A 23,406-nucleotide genomic window follows, 5' to 3' on the forward strand; every position below is an offset into this window, starting at 1 on the left:
AGGAAGAAGCTTTGTAAGGCTTTTACTGAGAGGCCAATTCCAGTTTTTTTAAGTACTGCAGTATGCACGTTATGCTGAGCAAACACCTCATCTTTCACCTCCAGGGTTTTTTTTCCTTTTTTTTTTAATATTTTCGTATTAATGTGGCACATTAACGATGAAGCCACCTTCAACAAAACTGCTCAGCCCAGGTTCTGCATTTGAGAAAAATCCCGTGGGCTCCTCACACTGGTGCTACGTGTTTTGTCCTCCCCAAAAAAAAGCCCGTTGGGCAGCCTTGCCAGGTGACTTCTAGAGGTGCGCCCTGCACGGCTTTGGGCTGCAGCCTCTTAATTGTTCCTTGCATTTGGCAAGCGGTAGGATACAGAAGATTCCACTTCTAAAACGGGGAGCTGCAGCCTGCAGAGAAACCCATTTCCCTTTTTAAAGGTTAACTGCTAAGTTCTGCTACCATCAGCGTAAAATTTCGGTGTCAACGAGGAGATAATCTGTGGCAAGTCTTTTCCATCCCTGTCTTCTGTTACTGCTCTGGTCGCAGCTTCCCGAGTCAGCTTTGTCACTTCCCACAAAAGCGGCTGCTCCACTTGGGCTGCTCCAGTCACCGAAAGCCCAGTTTCCTTCTTGGTGCCTGAAATCCCTTGGCTACGTGGTAGAAACAGCTGGGACTGATTCATCAAAAAATTCAACCAGAGCTCAAAACCGGTGTCTTTATTAAATCGCTGCTTTCAGCCAGAGCCATAAATTATTTGTTAAAATTACGGGCTCGTCGCCCGAATCATGGGAATGCACTTTTATAGGGCAGGATTCCTCACGTACGCGGCTTCTCTGCCTCCCACCAGGAAAGCGATCTCCCAGTAGGCAGCGAACTCCCACCCTGACGCTCTCATTAAAGCGGAGCCGCGGCCGGGCTGGCTGCCAGGCAGATTCCACCCCAGCTGCTCCGCCACCGAGCGAGCGGGTCCGTCCCCAGCCCTTATCTTTGTGCAGCAGCACGGGCGAGCTGGCAGCCGGGAGAAACAGGCCGCAAAGAAGGCTCGCAGACACACCGAACGCAACACGACCAGCATTTTTAAGGGACACGGGGCAGCGTTTGTGCAAAACCTCGCATCTATGAGCCTTCAAATACCATGAGGTCCCACTGGTACTGCGTTAGAAAATCGTACGGTAAAAAGACAGCCTGCTCCCGCATTCCTGGTGCCTGCTACTAAGAATAAACTGGAAGATGGGAGTGAAATAAGATGAAAATAGTGATTGTGTCTCTGACTTGGTCAAGAAATTTGAGAACTCAGACAAGCAAGAGGGGAATCCAGAGGAAACCCATCTCCGTGAGCTGGAACCCAAGACGACGTCGTATGGTCCTGATTTAAACGCGTGCCCTGTTCTTTCGTCTTCCTCCTTTGTACTTTTTGCAGTGACTGTACCCACCCACTTAGTTTTGCTGTACTTTTTAAAATCAGCTACGTGAAAGCCACACCAGGTTTGAGTTAATATCTCATAATCTTCAACTTCGTTCCAAATATATTTATGCATTGTTCTAAGCGTTCATGACTCGATAATTGCATTATTTACTTCCAGAGTTCGAAGAATTGGCCTAATGGATTGCAACGGACTTCAGCGATCTGATTCTGAATTTCACATTAACAGCACTCAGAGCTAGGCTTCCCCCACACGCAGATGCCGTGCAGAATTAAATCTGAAGAGTTAACGGTAAACACGACAACACGTTTTTCAAACCACTAAGCTACACCCCTTGCAGCCTTTTCCTCTCGCTGCCAGATTCTCGACCCTCTTCCCTCTAACTAGGAGGTAAAAAGCAGAGGTGAGGGGTGTTGGAACATCGCTAATTTTTAGCTTGCAAACATCTGAGAGAACAGAATCTCCCCCTACCTGGGCAATTGCGAGCTGAAGGCCTCTGTTCCCTCTTCAACGGAGATGAAAGGTGCAAATTATCTTTGTGCACGAGAATAGCCCTTTGTTTTTCTTGTCACGCTAAGATCAATCTTTTAGGCTACTGCAGTGCAGACGCCCAACACAGCCAAAATGAAAGGACAACCGGTGCTTCTGAGATGACGCAAAGTCCTGGAGCTCCATGGAGAGCATGAACTCCGGTATTTTTGAGAGCAGAAAAGCATAAATGCCTCAGACCTGGGGGTGGGAGGGCAAAAGTCAACATCTAGATTTATACAACTACAACAAAATCTTGGAATACTTACCTTTTATACAAACGTGAGACTTCCCGTATGTTGGAACATGGTGTGAAAAATGCATTTAAAAGAGAAAATAGGCTAAAATAAATTGGAGATATGCCCCATCCCTGGAAACATCCAAGGCCAGGCTGGACGGGGCTGTGAGCACCCTGATCTGGTTGAAGATGTCCCTGCCTATGGCAGGGGGATGGACTGGGTGGGCTTTAAAGGTCCCTTCCACCCCAAAGCATTCTGTGATTCTATGTTACTGGTCTGCTTACCCACGTAGCAGGGAAATCAAAGGTAAACTTGAACCTTGGAAACAGCACAGAATTAAGGAAACAGCATTTGACATTGAATTTTAAGATCACTGTTACAGAACACTTTTCTTTCAGTTCAGCTAAAGAGATGAATTAGTCACCTGCTTGAACAGATGAAACCTAAGAAGAAAAGGAGATCCTATGATTTCTTCCATGATTGAAACCAGGAATCAGAGAAAAAACTACAGGACGATATCAAGAAGAGAAGCCAACTACAGAATGCTCTCATTAGGAGACTGGAAACAGTCGTCGCAGTCTTAAATTTTCAAGTGGTTTTAGGTGTCCGAAATTCCAGGTGAAGAACTTCTCTGCAGCCCTTCAGTATTTGATTCTCAGTTGGTGGTAATGCAGAAGGTGAGGGATCTTTGCCTAGTATGTTCTACGAAAGGAGCTCAAGCACAGCATGAGGGAAGCAAAATAGTCATTTGTTCCAGTGCTCCAAAAGAGAGGGAAAGATGCCAAGATTTTGATATTGAAAATGAAAAAGAAAAAAAAAAAAAGTCTGAGGGGAGTAGCTGTTTGGTCATCTGTGGCCTGGGAACAAATGATAAATCGTAACTCAAACAGGGATCACCACCGAGCAGCCAAAGCACCGTGAGGAAAGGCGGACTTCACGCCAGCCAGCGGGTTACCACCGCGACCCGGAGGGCTGATCTGCAGGCGCGGGAGGAGCACGAGAGCTTCGCTGCGCTGCCCATCCCTACTGCGCGGCGCCGACAGCAAAGGGCGGCGCTCAGGCCCGAACAGGCAGCCCCCGGGCTCCGCTCTGACCAGAGCATCAGTCGTGGCCCGGAGCGCGTGGACACCATTTATATTAGAAGTCTTTATTGGGATGATGAACTGGAGAAGTACCAGTGAAGTGTAAAATGGAGAGAGGGGAAAAAAAAAATACGTCATGAGGTAGCTCAACTCATCAAGTACCTGCCCGGTCACAGCTTCGTAAGGACGCGCATCGAGCCCTGTCCGCTGGGAGCTGAACTGAGGATGCCAAGAGAAGCCAGATGGTAACAACTCAGCTGTTACAGGCGCAGGAGGTTTTCAAAGCGCTGCCCTGAAGGTGAAATACCAAAACCCAGTTTGTAAGAGCAGTAGCAGTAAGAAAGGATATTTAATTCCAGAATACCTAAAGCAGCTGAGTAGTTTTATGGCTATGAGTCTTTGGACCACAACACGTCAGCGCTAAAAAATTGAAACGAAAATCAGAAAAAACTTGCAGTAATCTCTTATTAGCTCAGACCGTGCGGGCCTGCCATGTTCCTTCGTATAATAAAGAGGAAACACATCAGCATGAGTTCTCCGATTTTATTGTAGGAAAGCACATGAGGGGTTGTTATTTACATTAATCTCTGTACAACTGGAAAGCATTTTTTCACTGCTTTGTTTACTTTTTTCTTTTTAACCATTGATTTATGAACACAGGTAACATTTGCCTGCCGCACTATAAAGTTTCACACATTAAGTGCTCCTAGAAAACCCTACCGAGGGATTGCTACGAATCCTAGGAGGCTCCTCAGCCCGCTGAAGCCTTGCACAGACACGCTTTCCGACAGGAATGCCGGAAGGATCACGTTCGTAGCCAGATCCCTCCGTCCTCCCAGCTCACCCGCTGCGGGGAACACCGCCAAGCTGCCCGACTGCTGCGTAACTGAGAGCGTGGTCGGCTACTTCAGCCGATCGGAAAGACTTTTGACTGCCAGAACTGCTGCTGAATTGAAAAACCGAACAGATCTTCTCGTCTCGGTAAGATCGGTTCAGGCCAAGATCACCACGCAGGAACATGCTGTAAAACTTAGTGGGATGGGGTTAGTAGTTTTTCAACCCGTGGTATTTAATCGCATCGTTCCTAAAGGCATACAAATGCGCAAGAGACTTGGATTACAATTAAGAGGTGAATACATTTTGCTCCATTTTACGTAAAAAGCCAAAAAAAGTAACATACTGTTTTGTTGCTATAACTCAGTTAAACTCCACGTCCTGCTCACTGAAGTTCTGCTGCTTGCACCAACAGGTTCCGCCTCCCTCCGCACCAGAGCCTGAGCAACCTGTGCCCTCGCCAGGCCGTCGGCACAGCTGGAGAGGATGTAAAATAGCTCGGGATTTAGCCTACGCAATTGGCAATGGCACTTTGAGATGCAGTTCCTACACAAGAACAATAGCACTTTAGATTTTTTTTTTTTTTAAACTAAGAATTTAGGTACCAATGCACAAATACAAGTTTTAGACATTAAAAAAAAAGACAAAACCCCCAAAAACCCCACACAGAAAACCCCAAACCCCTTAGCTTCATTTCAGAGTACTGTAAAAATAACATGGATTGGTGTGCCTAAGCATTTACATAGTAAATACCTCAGTAAATACATAGCAGAAAACCTACAGGCCTTGAAGAGAAACATTTGATCAGTGAAAACAGAAGACACAGCCCAATGAAACGCTACTGGAATGCTGAGAACTGTCTTGATTTTCTTGATGCAATATAGAAACACCGGCATTTTCTTGGAACTACTCTCAACAAGCTGAATAACTCCTCTGTTGCTCTGGCTGCTTCTTGGCAGAGGAGACCAGTTGTTCTTCAGCAGCTTAATTTCTATCTTTTTTTTTTTACGTGAGTATGAAACTGTTCGTTTGGTTCACTATCTTGGAACACAGTAGTTTTCATGTAACCCAGCAATCCCATAAATATATTTCTTTTAGCGATAGACTTCACCGTCTGGCAGGTTTGGGCATTATATAAACTTTGACAGGTTTGCTGAAGGGTATGGTCCCCTCTATGCCGTTCTCGGATTGCGGGAGAGCCTCCAAGCTCTCGCTCCAGGTAGATTTAGGAATTTTAGCAGATGCCTTGCTCCTGTTGGAATTGTAGGCCAGCAGCAACCGCACTTCAATCTGACATGGCTCTGCAGAGAAAAAAAACCAGAACAACCCAAACGTGACTGTTATCACACAGAGAACAGCCAATACTGAACGCAATTTTCTCTCCCGTGTGCTGGGTGAGGCACAGAGCCATTCTGGGCTGACCAGGATCCAGTCTGGTGTTTGAAAATACAACTTGGTCGTTACATTGAGAACCAAGCACTGTCCCCCGCCCCTCTGTCATCGCTTAAAAAGAGAATCTCGTGATGAACTGACAGATAGCAACTTCAAAAGTAACTGTTAAAAGTTATTCCAACCAAATAATAATAAAATCATACAAGACCATAGAACTAGCAGGTTTTGCTACCTATATTTTTACGGCAGGATCAAGTAAATCCAGATGATGTCTACAACGGCCTGAAAGGAGGCTGGAGCCGGGGGGGTCGGTCTCTGCTCCCCAGGAACAAGCGATGGGACGAGAGGGAACGGCCTCAAGCTGCGCCAGGGCAGGTTTGGGTTGGGTATGGGGAAAAACTTCTTCCCCCAAAGGGCTGTCAGGGCCTGGCCCAGGCTGCCCAGGGCAGGGGCTGAGTCCCCGTCCCTGGAGGGATTTAAAAGCCGGGGAGATGTGGTGCCTGGGGACATGGTTGAGTGGTGACCTTGGCAGTGCTGGGTTAACGGTTGGACTCGATGATCTTAAGGGTCCTTTCCAACCTTAACGATTCTATGACTCCATGTCTGATAAGCCTCACAGCATAGGAGATCACTTCAAGATTCTCTTCTGTTGGAGGTTTTTACACTGCAAGACAGCCCTTTCCCCTCTTTTACCATCTCAGCAGCCAGACTGATATTCCCAATACTGCCCATAAGATGATTTCACTTTGTTCTCCCAGTGGTCATAACAAAAATGGACTTTCAGGCTACACAGCATGACTGAGCAGCACGCTGGACTACACCCCCATCAAAATTTTCCTTTCTAGACTGAAAAACATGATTCCTTTAGGTTTTCCATATGGACTTCTACTGGGTTTGGCTGGGAGAAAGTTAATTTTCCTTCATAGTAGCTCGTACGGTGCTAAGTTTTGGATTTGTGACTAAAACGGTGTTGGTAACCCAGGAATGTTTTAGCTATTGCTGAACGGTGCAATACAGCAGCCCCTCCAGTCACCTACGGAGCAGTAGCGCCGCGTCAACCAGGGAGACGTAACTGCTCCAAGGCTGCCGGAACAGGAATCTGAGCAACATCAACGACAGCTGGAGACTCCTCAAAGCCCCCAAGACTGTGGGCCTGTACGTCTGAGGTGCAGGAGACTGGGATCAAGCAAGACACGCTCTTATCGTAGAAAAGCGCCGCAACACGATCACATGAACTTGTATCGTTAACGTTACCTGTCCAGGCTGTGTGCGAGAGGTAAACCTGCGTTATCAGCCTGTGCCTTCCGGGACCAGGATTTCGAAAGTCAGCTGGTTTGGGATGGATTAGCTGTGCTTGTCCATCTGGATACAATACCTATAGGAGCAAAATTAAAAAAAAAAAAAAAAAAAGGAAACAACTGAATGACAACTGGACTGGGGATTTGCACAGCGTGTGTTATTGTGGTGTTTTCTGCTTGAGTTCGGCAGGCAGGAAGGTGTGCGCTTTATCTTGGAGCCAGGAGTCCAGTTGCCCTGGATTTAATGGCCACACACTGGCCGTTCAGACCCACAGCACAGGTGGAAAAAGAATACATTGACATCAGCTTCTTTCTCTGCATGGTAAACAGAGGTTTTCATTGCTTTGTTAGCAGTGAACTTGCGTATTTTACTTGGCATCGTGCCACACCTACCTCTTTACCTGCATTTAAAACTAGTGATTCAGCAGCAGGAAGAAAGTTAAATCGGAAAGAGAGAGAGCCACAAGCTTGCATATTTCTGCACCGTTCAGGACAGCTTCTTTTGCTCCTCCTGCTCCCACTACACAAGCTGGACTTCACCAGCATTTACTGGTGCTCGTGTCCGCAACGTGCCCAGAGCACGTGAAAGCAGAGGGTAGCGCGCGTGGAGCACAGAACGGCATCGAAGTGCTCAAAGCGAACTCTCAGGAACTGTACACAAGTCAACTCGGCGCACTACACGCAAGCCAGTTTCTGAATGTGTGGCTAAACCAGAAATCCAACACTGTTACTAATAAGGCGTACAATTATTTGCGATTTAGCAGTACTGACATCCTGAAGCAAACTCCCCCTAAGATACAACCTTGTTTGTACTTATGTACTGCTTACCTGAACTTTAACGGTTCCCTGGGGATCCTGCACGTGTTCCAGAGTTGCATCAACATCCAGTGCCACTACCAGCCCCGATGTAAACCTCAGAGGATTATCAGATTCACCGGTAGGCTCAATGATATTTGCAGTAGCTTTATGGAGCTATTAGAGGCAAATCAGTTGGCAAAAATAAGGCGGAGGGAGAAGGAGGAAAGAAAAAAAGACCATCGTTACTGTTCTTAATGGAGAAATTGTGCATAAACTTTGGATTCTTTTAAATACTGCCAGGAATTATTAAGTCTTCTATATTTTTAGCAGTAGTCCTGAGGATGCTAGGTAAGAAGAAGGCGGCTTTTGAAGAAATAACACTTGGGACTGACCAAAAACCTGAATCATAAAAGCTTCACGGTATATTAGGAACTCGTCAAATGCCGAGACATTCTGCAAGATTATTGCATTTTAATTCTCTGTGCTGAACTGACCTGCTCTGGAAGAGGAAGGTGGAGGAAGGTACTTTGCCGCAGTGTTGTCTGAAGAATCTTGACCACTTCTGAAGGCTTGGATGTCACGAGTCTGGGCATTAAGTCCAGCAATTTATCTACAAAACTGCCTTGCATATGTGGGAGCTCAGAGATGAAACATCTGTGTTAAGAATAAATTAAAAATCGAACACTTTTTTCAATATTTTCAACAGTATTGTGATTTTCAGCCAAGCTACTTAATCCTTATATTTAGTTATAATGACAGAATTAGATATGTAGATTCCTCTTCTGATGCACATCTCATACACAAGATAACGATGATTTTGGCTGCTTATGTTGGGACCGCACCTTGTGCTCAAACTGACAACATCAAGGGCTACAGAGGACTCGCTTCTTTTGTCCTTCATCAACACATAGCCTAGCAGGCAAAGGAATCTAGATTCCCAAAAAAGGAGCTAGAAATGTCGAGGTGCCCATCAACAACACATTGATGAGTAGCAGATACTGGAGGGATTTGGCTACTCAGATTGCATGTGCAGCTGCAATGCTGTTTAGATAGTAAGAGCGCTAATTAGATGAGACTACGGGCAATTCCAGTGCTCTGCATTCAATCTCGATGTCTCAACAAAGAAACGCAGCTGGATGGAAGAGCCGTTCCTACTGCAGTTGCCTTGCAAACTTTTGAAACTGGTACTTCTCGGGGAAGACACGCATCTGCCTAATTCTTTATGCTGTGCACTTTCATCTGGCTAACTCAACAGCTGACTCATTACAGGATCTAACACGTCCACGCACCCAATATGTGAGTTGTCTGACCTGCTGCTGCAGCAAAGTTTCCCAAACGGTTTTTCTCTACCAATATTTATGAGAGTATTACTTAGTACAGCTGAGGAGTGAAATTTTAATAGTAAACTACAACCAGTAGCAGGGGGGAAAAAAGCTAGTTCTAGAGGTCAAGAACAGAGAACAGAATCAATTTAATAGCTTGGGACATCAGCCTCTCACAAGAACAGCATTTGGTGTTTCTTGTTCTTTATATAGAAGTAGAATCAGGCTACTACCCTACATCCCTGCATGCAGAAGATGCTTCGTTAGACTGAGCCCTTGGTGGCTTAGCTGTTATTATCAGTGACATTCCTGCTGTGTTTAGCAGTTTTGTAAGTCTAGTAAACACTCGTGCAATTTGGTGAAAAAAATGCACTATTTCTGTAGGTGAACGGCCTCTTGAACAACGGGCTCTCCTCCCCGCTGTATGAGAAACTGTGCGAGGTCCAACAAGGCTCAGGGCTGGGTCACAACAACCCCAGGCACCGCTGCAGGCGTGGGGAGGAGCGGCTGGGAGCTGCCCGGCGGGAAAGGGCCTGGGGGTGCTGGTCGACAGCCGCTGGACATGAGCCAGCAGGGTGCCCAGGTGGCCAAGAGGGCCAGTGGCACCCTGGCTTGTGTCAGGACCGGTGTGGCCAGCAGGAGCAGGGAGGTGATGGTGCCCCTCGAATGCTGTGCTCAGCGCTGGGCCCCGCACCCCAAGGCGGCCCTGGAGGGGCTGGAGCGTGGCCAGAGCAGGGCAGCGAGGCTGGGGCAGGGGCTGGAGCACAAGGCTGGGGAGGAGCGGCTGGGGGAGCTGGGGGGGCTCAGCCTGGAGAAGAGGAGGCTGAGGGGAGCCCTCCTCGCTCTCTGCAACGGCCTGAAAGGAGGCTGGAGCCGGGGGGGTCGGTCTCTGCTCCCCAGGAACAAGCGATGGGACGAGAGGGAACGGCCTCAAGCTGCGCCAGGGCAGGGTTGGGTTGGGTATGGGGAAAAACTTCTTCCCCCAAAGGGCTGTCAGGGCCTGGCCCAGGCTGCCCAGGGCAGGGGCTGAGTCCCCATCCCTGGAGGGATTTAAAAGCCGGGGAGATGTGGTGCTTGGGGCCATGGTTGAGTGGTGGCCTTGGCAGTGCTGGGTTAAGGGTTGGACTCAGTGATCTTAAGGGTCTTTTCCAACCTTAACAATTCTATGATTCTATGAAGTCCAGTGTTGTGCTGTATCTTACAGGTGAGTCTGTGAAGCCTGGACAGGAGTACCAGACATGCCCAAAACAGCTTCAGGTCCTAAAGCCCTAGAAGTAAGATTTTTTTCAGGATCCTGGTGGTGCTCTACAGGAGCTCATAATCCAGAAACAGAAGCCTCGACCACCAGCTGGGCAAGAGTGGAGAAAAATCACACCCTCCTCTGCACATGGTAAGAGGGAGATGCAGGAATACACATCCTGGTGTTCCTATGAGTGCCACTACACAGACAGCAAATTTCAACTGCTCTGTCACGGGATGCAGCTAAAATCCGGCACGCTGAGGCTGCACAAGCTAGACGTGAGGATTTTACACGTCCCAGCATCCACAGGTCACCCTACAGCTAACGGACAAGATCTACCAGCATCCGGATTCCCTTTGGTGGAAGTCATCACTGTCTGTAGGAGTTACGTTCCTGAGAAAAAGTGATGAGTTTTGCTGATCCTGAGACTCAGTGCAAAGAAAAGAGACAAAGCAAATGAAGAGTTCTAGTCATTAGCTACCAAATAAGCTAAACAGTAGGGAATGGGTAGATTTGGCTCCCTTTTCTCATCACTTAACCAGCCACAACTGCCAAGCATATGGACCACGAATAAACGGGAATTTAATCGGAACTAGAGATGGAATTCTGCTCAGCCAACTCCGGATACCCATGTCTCCGGGCTAGCTATCCAATTCCCTTCTGAGCCGATGGAAAAAAACTGGGCATCTTTAATCTGACCTGTTTTAGACATCTAGATTAGAATAAGGGGAAAGAAACACCTCTCCAGTGAGAGGAGAGCTGGGCGACTGCTTCATAAGCAGTGGTCTCACAAAGCAGATGTCAACACCTGGGCGAGATGACTCCCACCTTGAGCATGGAGACGGTTCATTCACTCTCTCATTTACATTCTCGAAATTTGTGATAAAGAAAAGGGAAATTCCCTTTTTTGTCTTAGCCCAGGAACGCTCTTCCATTGATCCCACATTTAGAAGCGAGTTTACTACTTGCTTTATCATTATCTCATGACAGCAGTCCCCGATGTAGGACAGCAACAGGGGAAGGGAGATGTGAAGAGATGAAAAACAGACTATTCCCTGATGACAACAGCGGGGAGACTTTCTAACAGAGTGAAGCAGCAATGGAGATTCTCACCTCTGAAAGGAATCCACTTCTTGTAGGAATTTTTCACACATCCCAAAAAGGGGTTCCACTCTGTAATGAAGATAACATTCGTTATCTTCGTTTTAAATAAAGAAAACTGGCTCTGTGGCTATAAGCATTTAGGTGTTTTGGAATCCAATTCAAGCTCCTAAAAACTACAAGATCTTACAATTTTGAGGCCAGAAAGGTGTTCCCCACAAGAGAAAAAAAAATAAAATTTAAATAAATAAAATAAAAATTAATTGCCGTCTCCCTCCCCACATCCATATACCCCTCCCACAAAAAAAATCATTTGCGTAAGGCACTAATGAAGTTCCCAAAGCCACTGTTAGAACTTTCTACCTATAAAACAAGAGGTTAAAAGGCAAATATATTATGGACCTCTACGGCAACACAGTAAATTGATGGCAACAGACTCGAAACAAAAGTAAACAAATTAGGACATTAACCACTTTGCTCTAATTCCACCAAATGGAGTTCTAATTCTACAGCCATCCAAACCCATGTGTAACTTCATTGCCCTCAGCAGCCAAAACGAACCACACAGAGCCTCTCCTCTTACCTCAGCCTTGCATAAACACGAGCATTTTGTGTCTGAGTCACACAAACATTAGCTGCAGATCAGTCAAAAAGACAATTCTTTTTTGATGCCAAAAACTCAGCAACTAATACTTAATGAAGCAAACACGATGAATGCATTTTGATACATGACTTTTTCTCATTTAAATAGGTCCCATCAACTCTAAGACACACTCTACGTTTTTAACCTATTGATACGTTCATAGCTGAGAAAACTCAACCCCCTGAACACGTCTTCCTAATAATTTTGTCATCTAATTTAGTATTGTGCCACTCTACAGCTACACCAAAGGCAAAAGAAGGCTCTTCATGCTGAAGTAGTTTAGCAAATGGTTATTGGCATGCCGCGATGATTTATGTGTCTAATTTATCCTTGCTGGTTTTTTAAACAAAGCTTGAGGAAACTTAAGCTTACAGTTAACCCTCAGAAGGTCCTTTTACCAGGTCATCCTTACCCTCTAGTGGTACGCGCAGTCACTATAAGCTGCAACGCCTTCGCCTGCAGTCTCATGTGGTGAATAATGACCACTTGTCTGCTTTCCACGCCGCTGTACATGAACTCCATTTTATACGTTTCTTCCAAGATCTGTCAGACAGACACCACAGGGGTTACAAACCATCAGACTCCATTAAACTCTTGCACAAGCAGGATCACAAGATTCTGATATCTTTCCTCATACTGAGGAACACATTAGTCCACAAGTCTCATTCTTTTGGTGAAATCCTTCACGGCGTGAAGTGGCACCTAATACTAAAAGGTTATCTTGGCTATATTAAAGAAACAATTCATGAAACTTGGCCTGAAATCAAGCACTCTCTCCACTGGCAGTCTCTCTTTTGACATTGCATTTTAGATTTCTAGGGGTAAAATGCTCACCGACTCCCGCTGGCCACTCTGGAATATAAAACATCAGCAGCACAACAGAGCAACCGCAGTGGTCCTGCTCAGGTTTACATTTTTGGAGCTGTATTTGACAAAGTTCTCTTGGAAACAACTTTACATTCAACAACGTTTCACGTACTGCAGCTGAAGATGGGAACTCTCACAAGATAAGTATCATTCTGGGTTATTTTAGATACGTGGTTAAAAGCTTAGACAGCACATTGCACAGTTTTACTTGTACTTAATCTGTCAAATAGGTGGGCTTAAGTAGACAAGGGAAGTGCTCAAATTAATACAGTTGAGTTCAGTATGACTGTACAGAAACCAAGAACTCGCGAGTTATCTAATAGGAAATATTCCCTCACTTTGCATTGACGGGAAGCGTTCTACATTCACAATCACAACAGATAAAACTTCCCAGGGGGTTCACATGCTACTGCGAAGGGCACCCAAGACAGACAGCGCAATTAGAGAAGACTTAAAAAGCTGATAGGCTTTTGTTTCTACTCTCCCTGGGGACAGCTGTCAACAGCACAGAAGGTTTTGATGCACAGCAGTACCTGCCTCTTATTACATCTTAATTAACGGAAGACTCAAAATGCCAGCATAGTTTCCCAGCAGATCCACGTACTTGCTTTTACCCTAGATTTGTTTCCGGATTATTTAATAGCTTGCTTTCTCCTTTACCTTTTCTTAGTGCTTAGCTTCAGTTTTTCCAGGATCAGATCATTCGTACATCACAGAATCAGAATAACTCAGGCTGGGTGGGACCTCTGGAGGCCATCTAGCCTGGTCCCCTGCTCAGCGCAGGTCTAATTAGATCCAGTTACTCAGGGCCACATCAAGCTGCGAACGCTTCCAAGGACGGAGATTCCCCCCGCCTCTCTGGGCAACCTCTTCCAGTATCTAACCTCCCTTACAGTAAATTTTTTTCCCCTTGTATCTAATCAGAATTTCTCATATTCCAACTTGTGCCCATTGTCTCCTGTCCAGAGCAGTCTGGATCCATCTCACCTACGTCTTACGATGAGGCAGTGACAGACGGCAGTAAATCCATCCTGAAGCCTTCTCCTCTCCAGGCTGGACAAGCCCAGTTCCCTCAGCCTCTCCTTGCAGGGAATGTGCTCCAGCCCCTGACCACCCTGGTGGCCCTCTGCTGAACGTGCCCCAGCTTGTCAGCATCCTCCTTCTACTGGGGAGGCCAAAACACAACACAACACAGCCCTCCAGATGTGATCTCCCCAGAGCTGAAGAGAGGGGAAGGATCACTTACCCAGACCTGATGGCTACACTCTTGTATGGATACAGCATCCACTGCCTTCCCCTCCTCCACAGCACCAGTCCCCTCATCATAGAGAGCCATGATGTTGGTCAGGTGTAGTTTCATAGACTCATAGAATGGTTTGGGTTGGAAGGGACCTTTAAAGCTCATCCAGTCCAACCCCCCTGCCATGGGCAGGGGCACCTTCCACCAGACCAGGTTGCTCAAGCCCCATCCAGCCTGGCCTTGAACACTGCCAGGGATGGGGCATCCACAGCTTCTCTGGGCAACCTGTGCCAGTGCCTCACCACCCTCAGAGTGAAGAATTTCTTCTTTATATCTAACCTAAATCTGCCCTCTTGCAGTTTAAAGCCATCACCCCTTGTCCTGTCACTACGTGCCCTTGTAAAAAGTCCCTCTCCAGCTTTCTTGTAGGTCCCCTTCAGGTACTGCAAGGCCGCAATCAGGTCTCCCCGCAGCCTCCTCCTCCCCAGGCTGAACCCCCCCAGCTCTCAGCCTGGCCTCACAGCAGAGCTGGGCCACCCCCGGACCATCGCTGGGGCCTCCCCTGGCCCCGCTCCCACAGCTCCATGTCCTTCCCGTGCTGAGGACCCCCGAGCTGGACGCGGGGCTCCAGGGGGGTCTCCCCAGAGCGGGGCAGAGGGGCAGAATCCCCTCCCTCGCCCCGCTGCCCACGCTGCGGGGGATGCAGCCCAGGAGACGCTTGGCTTTATAGGCTGCAAGCGCACATTGCCAGCTCATGTCCAGTTTTTCATCCACCAGTACCTCCAATTTGCCCTTGGGAAGTGCATTTTGGCTGCTCCCAATCACCTTGTTGACCTTCACTTGTTTAGAAATGTTTTTTAAGAGGAGTTGGTCCATAACCCTCCCCAGGAATGAGGTGAGACCAAGCAGCCCACAGTTTTGTGGACCTCCTCTCTTGCTCTTCTGGAAGACAGGTGCTATGTTTGCCTTTTTACAGTTGCCAAGATCCTCCCTCCCTCACAACTCATCTTTTGGAGATGAGAGAAATTACTCTGCTTCAGGGAACTAAGATTTACTTGGACAGACTACGGCAGTGGAAGGTCAGAAGAGTGTTATTGCTGCATGGCCAAGGAAGGGCTCGTATCTGAGGACTCCCCTCCACGCAGACCCAGCTGCCTCTGCCTCACCTGTTTTGCTGCAGCAGATGCTAACGCGTTCTGTTTCAGGTACAGAGGAGCTGCCACGTTCCACAGCTTCTCCTGCAAGGCCTACAGAAGAAAACCATGAAATGATGATAAATACCCAGTTCAGTCTAAACATTATAACGCTGCGGTAGATGGGCTTGGGAGCAGGGAAGATGCCCTGCTCTCGGCTGTACGCCAACAGGTTGGTTGAAAAAACAGGCCAAAGTTTTCTTTTGTGCTTTTAAATACAAGATGGGGAACCAAGGCCTACAAAATATGTATTGTTCTATAAATATACAGAAATACCTATACAACTATAAAACAGACGTTGAGAATAATATTAACAAAGTGATGAATTAGAGACTGGCTGAGCCAAACTCTTCAGTACTTTTTAAGGAGAACGTTATGCAGAATGAAGTCGCTTATTAGAAAAACAGTAGCCCACTGCTTTATCACCTCCCTGAGACCAAGATCAGGGCAATCTCAGACTGCAGGCAAAAAGTGGAAACAATAACAACTGTCCCCAAGAACACACCTACACAGTCATATTTCTGACCTTTCCTGTTGACAGTCTCTGTCCCACCAAAGATCCTGGAGTTACTAAGAATAATGAGTGTAAATCAGCTACTGATATTTGTATTAAAAACAAAACACCTCCCACCCAACCACACCCTATTTGCTTTTTGATTTATGTTTAAAACAATTAGGAAAGCTTGACTGGATGATTTATATCATCGCCCCCTTTTTGAAGCTGCCTGCCCTTAGATACAGCTAAACAGAAAGCTGGCTGTAGCCAAAGCTCAAGAACATGCAGACTACATCCTTCGCCTAGGCTGGCCCCAGAATCCCAGTTAACCACCCACAAAATCACAGGGTATGTAGAGCCTTTAAAGGTCTGGAAGCTTTTGAACCTCAAGAGGCTGGGAAACAAAGATACTTGTTTTCCCCCCAACAGCTTCTTTCTGTTGGGGAAAGAAGCAACTGGAAGGAAATCTACTGGAAAAGGGCTGCTCTGACATTCGGGTTCTCTCTGCCATATCAGAATTTCTAATTGTATGATCTTAGGAGTTACTTTTCATTTCAGCCACATTACCGACTCGCCTGCATCACAAATGTATTGACTGTTCTACAGCTCGAGCTGCAAATGGCTGATGCAGCTTTTACCCCCTTCTTCCAACCAGAGCACTCAACAGATACACAACGGATACACAGAGCGCGTGCCAGGTGCACAAACCATCTGGTTCGCTCCAGTCAAACCCTGGAGAAGGGCAACAAAGCCACCTCCAAACGCTGGTCCTCTGCCTGGATAGCACATTTTGCTTTGGCAAAAGTTTTGGATTTAGCTAGGAATGTACTGAACCGTAACACCGCTCATCTAAAATACCTTCTTTGGGTGATAAGCGTATTCCAAAGATTTGAGGGCTGCCATGAGATATGCCAACTGGCAGCTACGCATTTAGCAAACAAACTGAAATCCCTTCTTGGTTTCACATAACAAAGATTTTATTGAGTCCCTTCTGGAAACCTCTTTGTTGCTTGCTTTAGTTCTTGCTTTACATGTGCATAAATAAAATTCAAAGACCTCAAGAATGCCAGGAGACTAACTTAAATACTACTGCCAGTTGATAGCTTGGGAAGTGAAGCAAAAAATTAGTTCCCATTTACAAGCAAGAAGCTGACTTTGAAAAGGGTTGCTGCCATGGTGTCAAAGGAACCGCTTCGTCTGCTAATACCAAATAGATAGATCATTTCAGCACTGTAAAAGAAAGCATAACTGATATTTTGCTCAATCAAATCTAAAGAATTCCTTTGGCATCGGTGCCAAAAAAGCTGTCTACAAAACACTGTCTATAAAAACTTCACGTATAGCAGCAGTTTAGCAAAAAGCATTCCAGTGGCCAGTAGCAAAGAGAAGTTACTCTCGTAACATAAAAGGCTACGGAGTAGTTGCCTCCATTGTGATTTCTGTCAGAAAATAAACTCTGCACTGGCAAAATGCACATGAACCAATGTAAGTACAACAGCAGAGATCTGCACTGGCGTACTCGTTGGCAAAGTTACCGCATAAATTATTTGCCACAGAAGGGAAGCGGGAGTACCAGAAATCCATGGAACCTGTGCTTTCATCATACGTCAGTTTTCAGCACAAACATCAAAACGTGAAAGTGCACCGCTAAGATGGACAGGGGCGTTTTTGAAGAACAGCCCAAAAAACCCAGATGAAGTCAAACCTTGATGAGGAGCAGCTGACACCGAAGGTAAGTTGCAGTGAAATCTGCCATCCCTGCCAGTTCTGACTGCAGTTCTCCAAGCCTCTGAAGATCACTGAAGCATGTGGGGAAAAAAAAAAAAGGAAAGGGGAAAAAAAAAAAATTGAGACAGCAAGTTAATCTAAATGCACTCAGAATGCAGCAACAGCAATGATGAAGCCAGCTATTTCTGCACCTTGCTTTTTCTTACTCGCAGAACGAGCACCAGAAACAGCAGCAAAACGCGCGCTACAAACCAGTTTGCACCTTGAGACTTGGCATCTCCTTCCTTCCCGGAGGCTGACACGAGCCCAGCAGTGGAAGCAGTAAGTCTGTCAACCCACATTACTCCGCAGCCCTATGGGAACCATACCGCATAGCAGTTCCAGATTTAACTTAAAACACTCCAGACTTCTACAGCAGCTAACGACCCATTTGTGTTACACTGCTGGGAAATCTAACTATTCGTGTTGGCTACGAAAGGTTGTTTGGAACATGTCGGGCTCCCGCAACCAAGCATATTTGAAATATAGCTGCCTTTTTAAAACAAGCTGAAATCTGGTGTTCCGATATTTGCCCAAGTAGCTGTCGTGTGCCGTCTCTATAAGTATTTCTTGTAAATCATACAGCAATAGAAGTAGCTTTTAACATCACAGAAAAAAAAGACAGTTAATGGAACGCAAAAAGGCTTTAGTTCTCTACTCTTAGACATGTTTTAAAATCAAAAGCGTGTATTAAGAAAACAAAACTCCTTTTTTGTTATAGAACTGAAAATAGGCTGGATGACGTGGATTCAACATGTCTCTGTTCTCTGTATTTTGCTTTGATCCAAAGTGTACTAAAATTGTCACTCTACTTCCATGTTTCCTACGGTATTATTAAAAAGAATGGTTTTTCTTCAGATGATCCTTTTGTTTATTTTAGATTTATCTTTGCGTTGATGATGCAATTCTGAAACCTTGACTCTGCCAAACCAGAAGGTTGCTGAGCGCTGACACATTCCAAAAAATCCATGGGATTATCCGTATAATTTGCAGCCAAAGAAAAATCTCTCCTAAGCAGAGGGGCTGCACCTTCCTTCCATGCAACAACAGCAGAGCCAGACTCCATTTAATCTTTTCCCAGAGACAAAAGAACAGACTCCTGGGTGCTCAATTCCCACGTCTGTCTTAATGCATCGCAACGCACTGACAGGGAACAGCATGTCATCCCTCAGCTAACAGCTCGGCAGATATTCCATTTCCCAGTCTTCTATGGTTCCCAATTCCACTAATTCTATTTCCTCACAAATCTTAAACAGATTTCAACATCCCTGCAAGACAAAAAAAATTCCTGTTGTATAGATGGAGAAACTAAACCACAAAGACCGATTTGCTAAAAGCCTGTCTTGCCGTTTCAGCTGCAGAGCCTGGGGGAAGAGCATCAGTCCTGAGCGTGGTTAGAAATGTGAAGTCCCAAGCAGACACCAGCGAGGTCTGCTCTGCTTCCCCTGGTGACAATAATGATAACGATCCACTGCTGCGAGCTGCTTCTGTCCCTCTCCTCTCAGCAACCAGACTGTTGGCGCAGGAAACTCTTGCCCTCTGCAAAACAACCTTTAACACTTTCTTTGTTTTTTGTCTTAAATCCTCTCTGCTCTTAAGGGTGGAAAACAGCAGCTGGTTTAGTACGGTTCCTAGGTGGTGATCCCAGCAGGAAAAAAGCCAAGCTACTAATTTCCATCAACTCCAAAGCATTACTGTCCTTTACTGCATATAAGTTACACACGCAGCCATCTCCAACACGATTCCGACACTCAAAATTGAAAACATTCACAGCCTGCGAGGTTTCCAGACCTTCATCATACCTTTACAACTCTGGATGCCCTGCCAAGAGATTACCTGTTTCAAGCATTTGGTGTATTAAATGCTTTGAGACTATGTTTTAGGCTGCGCATAGTAGCTTCAAAACAGCTGAGGAGAAACCATATAGTTTTCACAGTTGGGGTTTCAGTGAGGAGCACACTGTTTATTCTCCACTGCAGGTGGGTGGAAGAGCGACTTACAGCTACCCATAGAGAAGAGGCAGCTATTTTGGAGGAAGGAAAAAAAGCAAGGCTTTTTGGAATTCCATATTCCAAAGCAAGCATTTTAGATTGTTTTTCTAACTCTCAAAATAAGGCTCTTTTCCTCTTCCAAGCAGAGCAATCACATTGAAAGGTTCCTTTTCAAGGGTTTTGTTTGCGTAAATCAGTCCAGAGATGAAATGGAAGAGGGAGCATAAAACCCACATTCAGAAGCCATACCGTACACCCTTATCTGTACAACAGCAGACAGCAACACGCAGTAATATTGTCTGTTCCAGGAAAAACTCTGATTTTCAAACTGATGAGGAATGCCAGAGTCCTTTATAAGTCGGACTGGCGCTAAGAACCCAACAAAGCACCAGCAGCAGGTCCTCTCGTGCTGAATGAAAGGCCACAGGACCTGGAAACTGGAAGAGCAAAGGGGACAACCTCTCTCATCCCAGAAAAATGAAACAAAAAAACCCTGTGCATGTACATTAAAAATAATATGATCAAAATGAGGGACTCTTACAGGGACAGAGAACTAAGAATGACACACAAGACTGTCGCCCATAAAAACTGAAAGCGTATTTTACCATAAGCGAACAGTCCAAAAGCACCCTTACCTGACTCTTACCATGTTCCCCCAAAACACACACTGATTATTCAGTGGGGCAGAGCCAGAGCCGAGACCATCAGTTTTGTTTCAAACAGGCCATGAATGCCGTTTTATCACAGCGCTCTCTAGAAGGCGGCTCAGACTAAGCGCCCGGTAGCAAAGCACAACACGGATATTCAGAAGCAAAGCACCCGCTTCAGAGAAACTGGGAACCCTGACCGATCGTCCCACGAACAGGTCAGCTTGCAGCCTTACCGGATGGTAAATTCCAGCAGCTCCTGTATGCCCTGCGGGTCAAGGTGCTGAAGGTTGTAAACCCTCTCCAGGCTCTGATGCAGGAACTGCTGGGAAGGATCTTCATGTGGTGTGATACTGGGAGAGACAGGGGAGGACACCAGCTTCCTACCTGGCAACTAAGCAAGAAGAAACACATGCAAACAGAAGAGTCTAACACAAGTAACAACACTGCAAGACGCTGCTGCATTATTTAACAGCTACCAATTGAGAGCTCCGATTCATTTCTCAAATTCAAAATTTGTATCAAGGATTTCAAGTCTACATCTTTCATCTTTGTTAGTTAATACTCTCTAGTTTATAATCCACTTGCAGCTAGAGATCTTCAGGTTAAACTTCAACATCCCTTTAAGGGAAATATCTTCCCCATCCGCTAACGATGACACTGTGAAGTCAAGGGAAGACCAAGACCACACAAACTACACTTCGCTTTATGAGCTGCAATAACACCTATGACCAACTTCAGTCCCGCCTGTACTTCCATGCAGGAAAGGCGTGCTTCAAAGCGGCCAGGGAACGCATCTCACCGGCAAGTAAACCATTTAGGTAGGACACAAGTCAAATGCTGGAAGGTCTACAAAGGCTAATCTCCCCTTCCCCACACAGTGAGAGCTACAGAAAGCTCCCAGGACTCCTGCCCTCCCAGTGTTCTTTCCTAACCAGCAAGCCATTTGCTATTCTCACTTGAGAGCAATAATGTTATTATTCTCCCCAAAATATTACAAAATCCATATTGTAACAATTTAATATTTGGCTCTCCTTACTTTACGTACATTTCAATATTCATTCGCTTGGCGCTTGGGAGAAAAACCTTTTAGAATCGAAGTGTAACACACTGACAGACACGGAGGAGACCAGCAACGGTCGTAACAGAGCGGCGAAGTGCAAACCAAAGGGGCTCAACTTACTCTTAACGGAGGGACCAGATGAGAGAGACTGTCCCGAAGATAGGCGTAATGTCTGAACGTATGATCAGAGAACAGGGCAGGCATCGTTGGGCAACTTTTAGCGGCATTAAAAATCAGAACCAGAACAGCAATGTCTATTGAAATGGATTGTTAAAGAAAAATAAACAACAGCAAGAATTGCTCCTTGGGGATGGCAAGTTAAAACAACAACTCAACAACCCTTTCTTTGCTGGAGATTGTTTAGGAAGTTCTTTACAGTTGGAGAATGCTGAGCGAAACCCAAAGAGGCAGCTGCCTGAGCAGACGAAAACAAAGTACGAAGCACAAACATTACAGGATGGGCCATATTGGAGGAAGGATGTTACTGCCAACGTGGGATGGCTCAGAGGCAACACAAAGGATAGGAGCCAGGGATTCTAAATGCAGAACATGCTCATTAGGTGGAGTTTCACTCTTCCTCAAAGCTTACACTGTGCTTACCAGTTTGGTACCCAAACGCCGCCTAAAATTAAACATTTACCTCCGAGTCTTTGAAAATTGCTGCATTTCCTATGACGCCCTGAAAAACATCCCTCTTACACAGACATAAAACAAACCAAAGACTCAAACACAGGAAGATGATTCTGGAATAGAAAAAAACATTTTCACAGTCTGAGAGCCCAAGAAATACAGAGGGCAGCCAAAGGCTTTGATCAGTTAGCCCAAAGGCTGGGGCACTCACCTGCAACAGGGCTGACCCCAGGCGTACGGTCTCTAACAGGAGAGCGTGAAAGGACCCCAATGCAAAGCTTATGATCCTCTGGGCACTCGCCTGCACGGGGAAGAAGTAGGTTCAGCCACAGAAGGGACTGAAGCCACTCTCTTGCCTCCCAAAAAGTCTTCTGCATCCATGGGCTGCCAAGCATAAAGGTTTCCACTTGACAAACCAGTTTCTCCTCTTTACACAAAATCCTTTCCAGATTTTCAGCTGAAACTACTCAACTAACCTGATTCAAATTTGCTAAGTGCTTTGAATCAAACTAAACCATGTTTTTAGTTAACAGTTTACACTGGAAACATACCATTCAGGTCTACCTTGTAGCTTCTGGCTCCCAGGCCCATCTTCACATAATAGAGCTCCATAAAATTTGGTGGCAAGTTACCTCCAGCACATTCTCCAAAATAATATTCTTTGGTTCAGGGCAGGAAGGTGCATCGAGCTTAATAACAGCTTTCTCCCCGCCCCGATGTTCCTTCAATTCTCAACTCATAGGACAAATTTACTCAAATTATTACTCAACCATCTGATTACGGATTAATCTTTCTCTTCACCCGACCCTAGCCCTTTTCAGTTCTCACAAGGTATTTATTTAATCTGCATAGAATTCCTAGCTGATGGCCTGTGACTGGTAGGAGAAATAAGGAGTAGCTTCACAGGGGAAGAGCGTTGTTCCAGCCTAACGTGTCTCAGCATGCATCAGAAATAACATTACGTTCTGCAATCGCACAGAAGGGAAGCAAGGAGAATGAACAACGGAAAAATGGTATTTTGCATTTCCAAGGCATCTCCTATTGTTAAGGACAATGGTATTACAATAATAGTTCGTATTCTAAAGCACTAGAAGAGCTACCATTAATATAAGGATTTCGGATTTTGAATTATTTCAAGAAGATGGTAAATTTATAGCATTATGGGGATTCAGCCACTGCTGTACTAGGAGACAGTGCTGTTCTGTACACTGCACAACAGTGAGAACAGGAGAAGTTTTACCTAAAAAGAAAACAGACCTAGAAAAAAATCACTCCTCTTCTTTAAAAGCTAAAGCATCTTCAAAATTAGTGCAAACCAGAGAAACGTTTTCACTTCAAAGGACTCATCTGCAACGCCTAAACCTTGACAAATTGCTTGATAAACAGATTATTCATCACAGCATAAAAAAAGGCCAATTACACCACATTGCTATTTACGAAGATGGTTCCAGGTAACAGTTATTCCATCACTTGCTGAGTAATAAAACTAAATGGCAAAAGGATTCAGAAATAGCCACAGGATTGCCTGCTACAGTTTGAAAGGGTTTAACAAATGTGAGCATCAGGAAAATATGAATAAAATCTACTGCAGTCAAAACGATCAACTGGCTTCATTAAAA

The 23,406-nt window shown here is 45.7% G+C and overlaps 1 protein-coding gene across 2 annotated transcripts in view; it reads right to left on the minus strand.

Annotated features, from left to right (window-relative positions):
• Positions 1-5,204: 5,204 nt before the first annotated feature.
• The window catches only part of INTS4 (integrator complex subunit 4), a 36,058-nt gene continuing 17,856 nt past the window's right edge, over positions 5,205-23,406 (minus strand). For both annotated transcript variants that reach the window (XM_082304391.1, XM_082304390.1), the window contains exons 14-23: positions 21,278-21,411; positions 20,331-20,488; positions 17,395-17,488; positions 15,167-15,247; positions 12,306-12,436; positions 11,263-11,322; positions 8,082-8,241; positions 7,618-7,761; positions 6,746-6,866; positions 5,205-5,400 (exon numbers count right to left, since the gene is read on the minus strand). In XM_082304391.1, coding sequence (XP_082160517.1) covers positions 5,207-5,400; positions 6,746-6,866; positions 7,618-7,761; positions 8,082-8,241; positions 11,263-11,322; positions 12,306-12,436; positions 15,167-15,247; positions 17,395-17,488; positions 20,331-20,488; positions 21,278-21,411 — 1,277 coding nt within the window. In that variant the 3' untranslated portion in view covers positions 5,205-5,206. The remainder of the gene's footprint in view (positions 5,401-6,745; positions 6,867-7,617; positions 7,762-8,081; positions 8,242-11,262; positions 11,323-12,305; positions 12,437-15,166; positions 15,248-17,394; positions 17,489-20,330; positions 20,489-21,277; positions 21,412-23,406) is intronic.

The sequence above is a fragment of the Platalea leucorodia genome (assembly GCF_965183815.1).
Source record: "Platalea leucorodia genome assembly, chromosome: 2".
NCBI lineage: Eukaryota > Metazoa > Chordata > Aves > Pelecaniformes > Threskiornithidae > Platalea > Platalea leucorodia.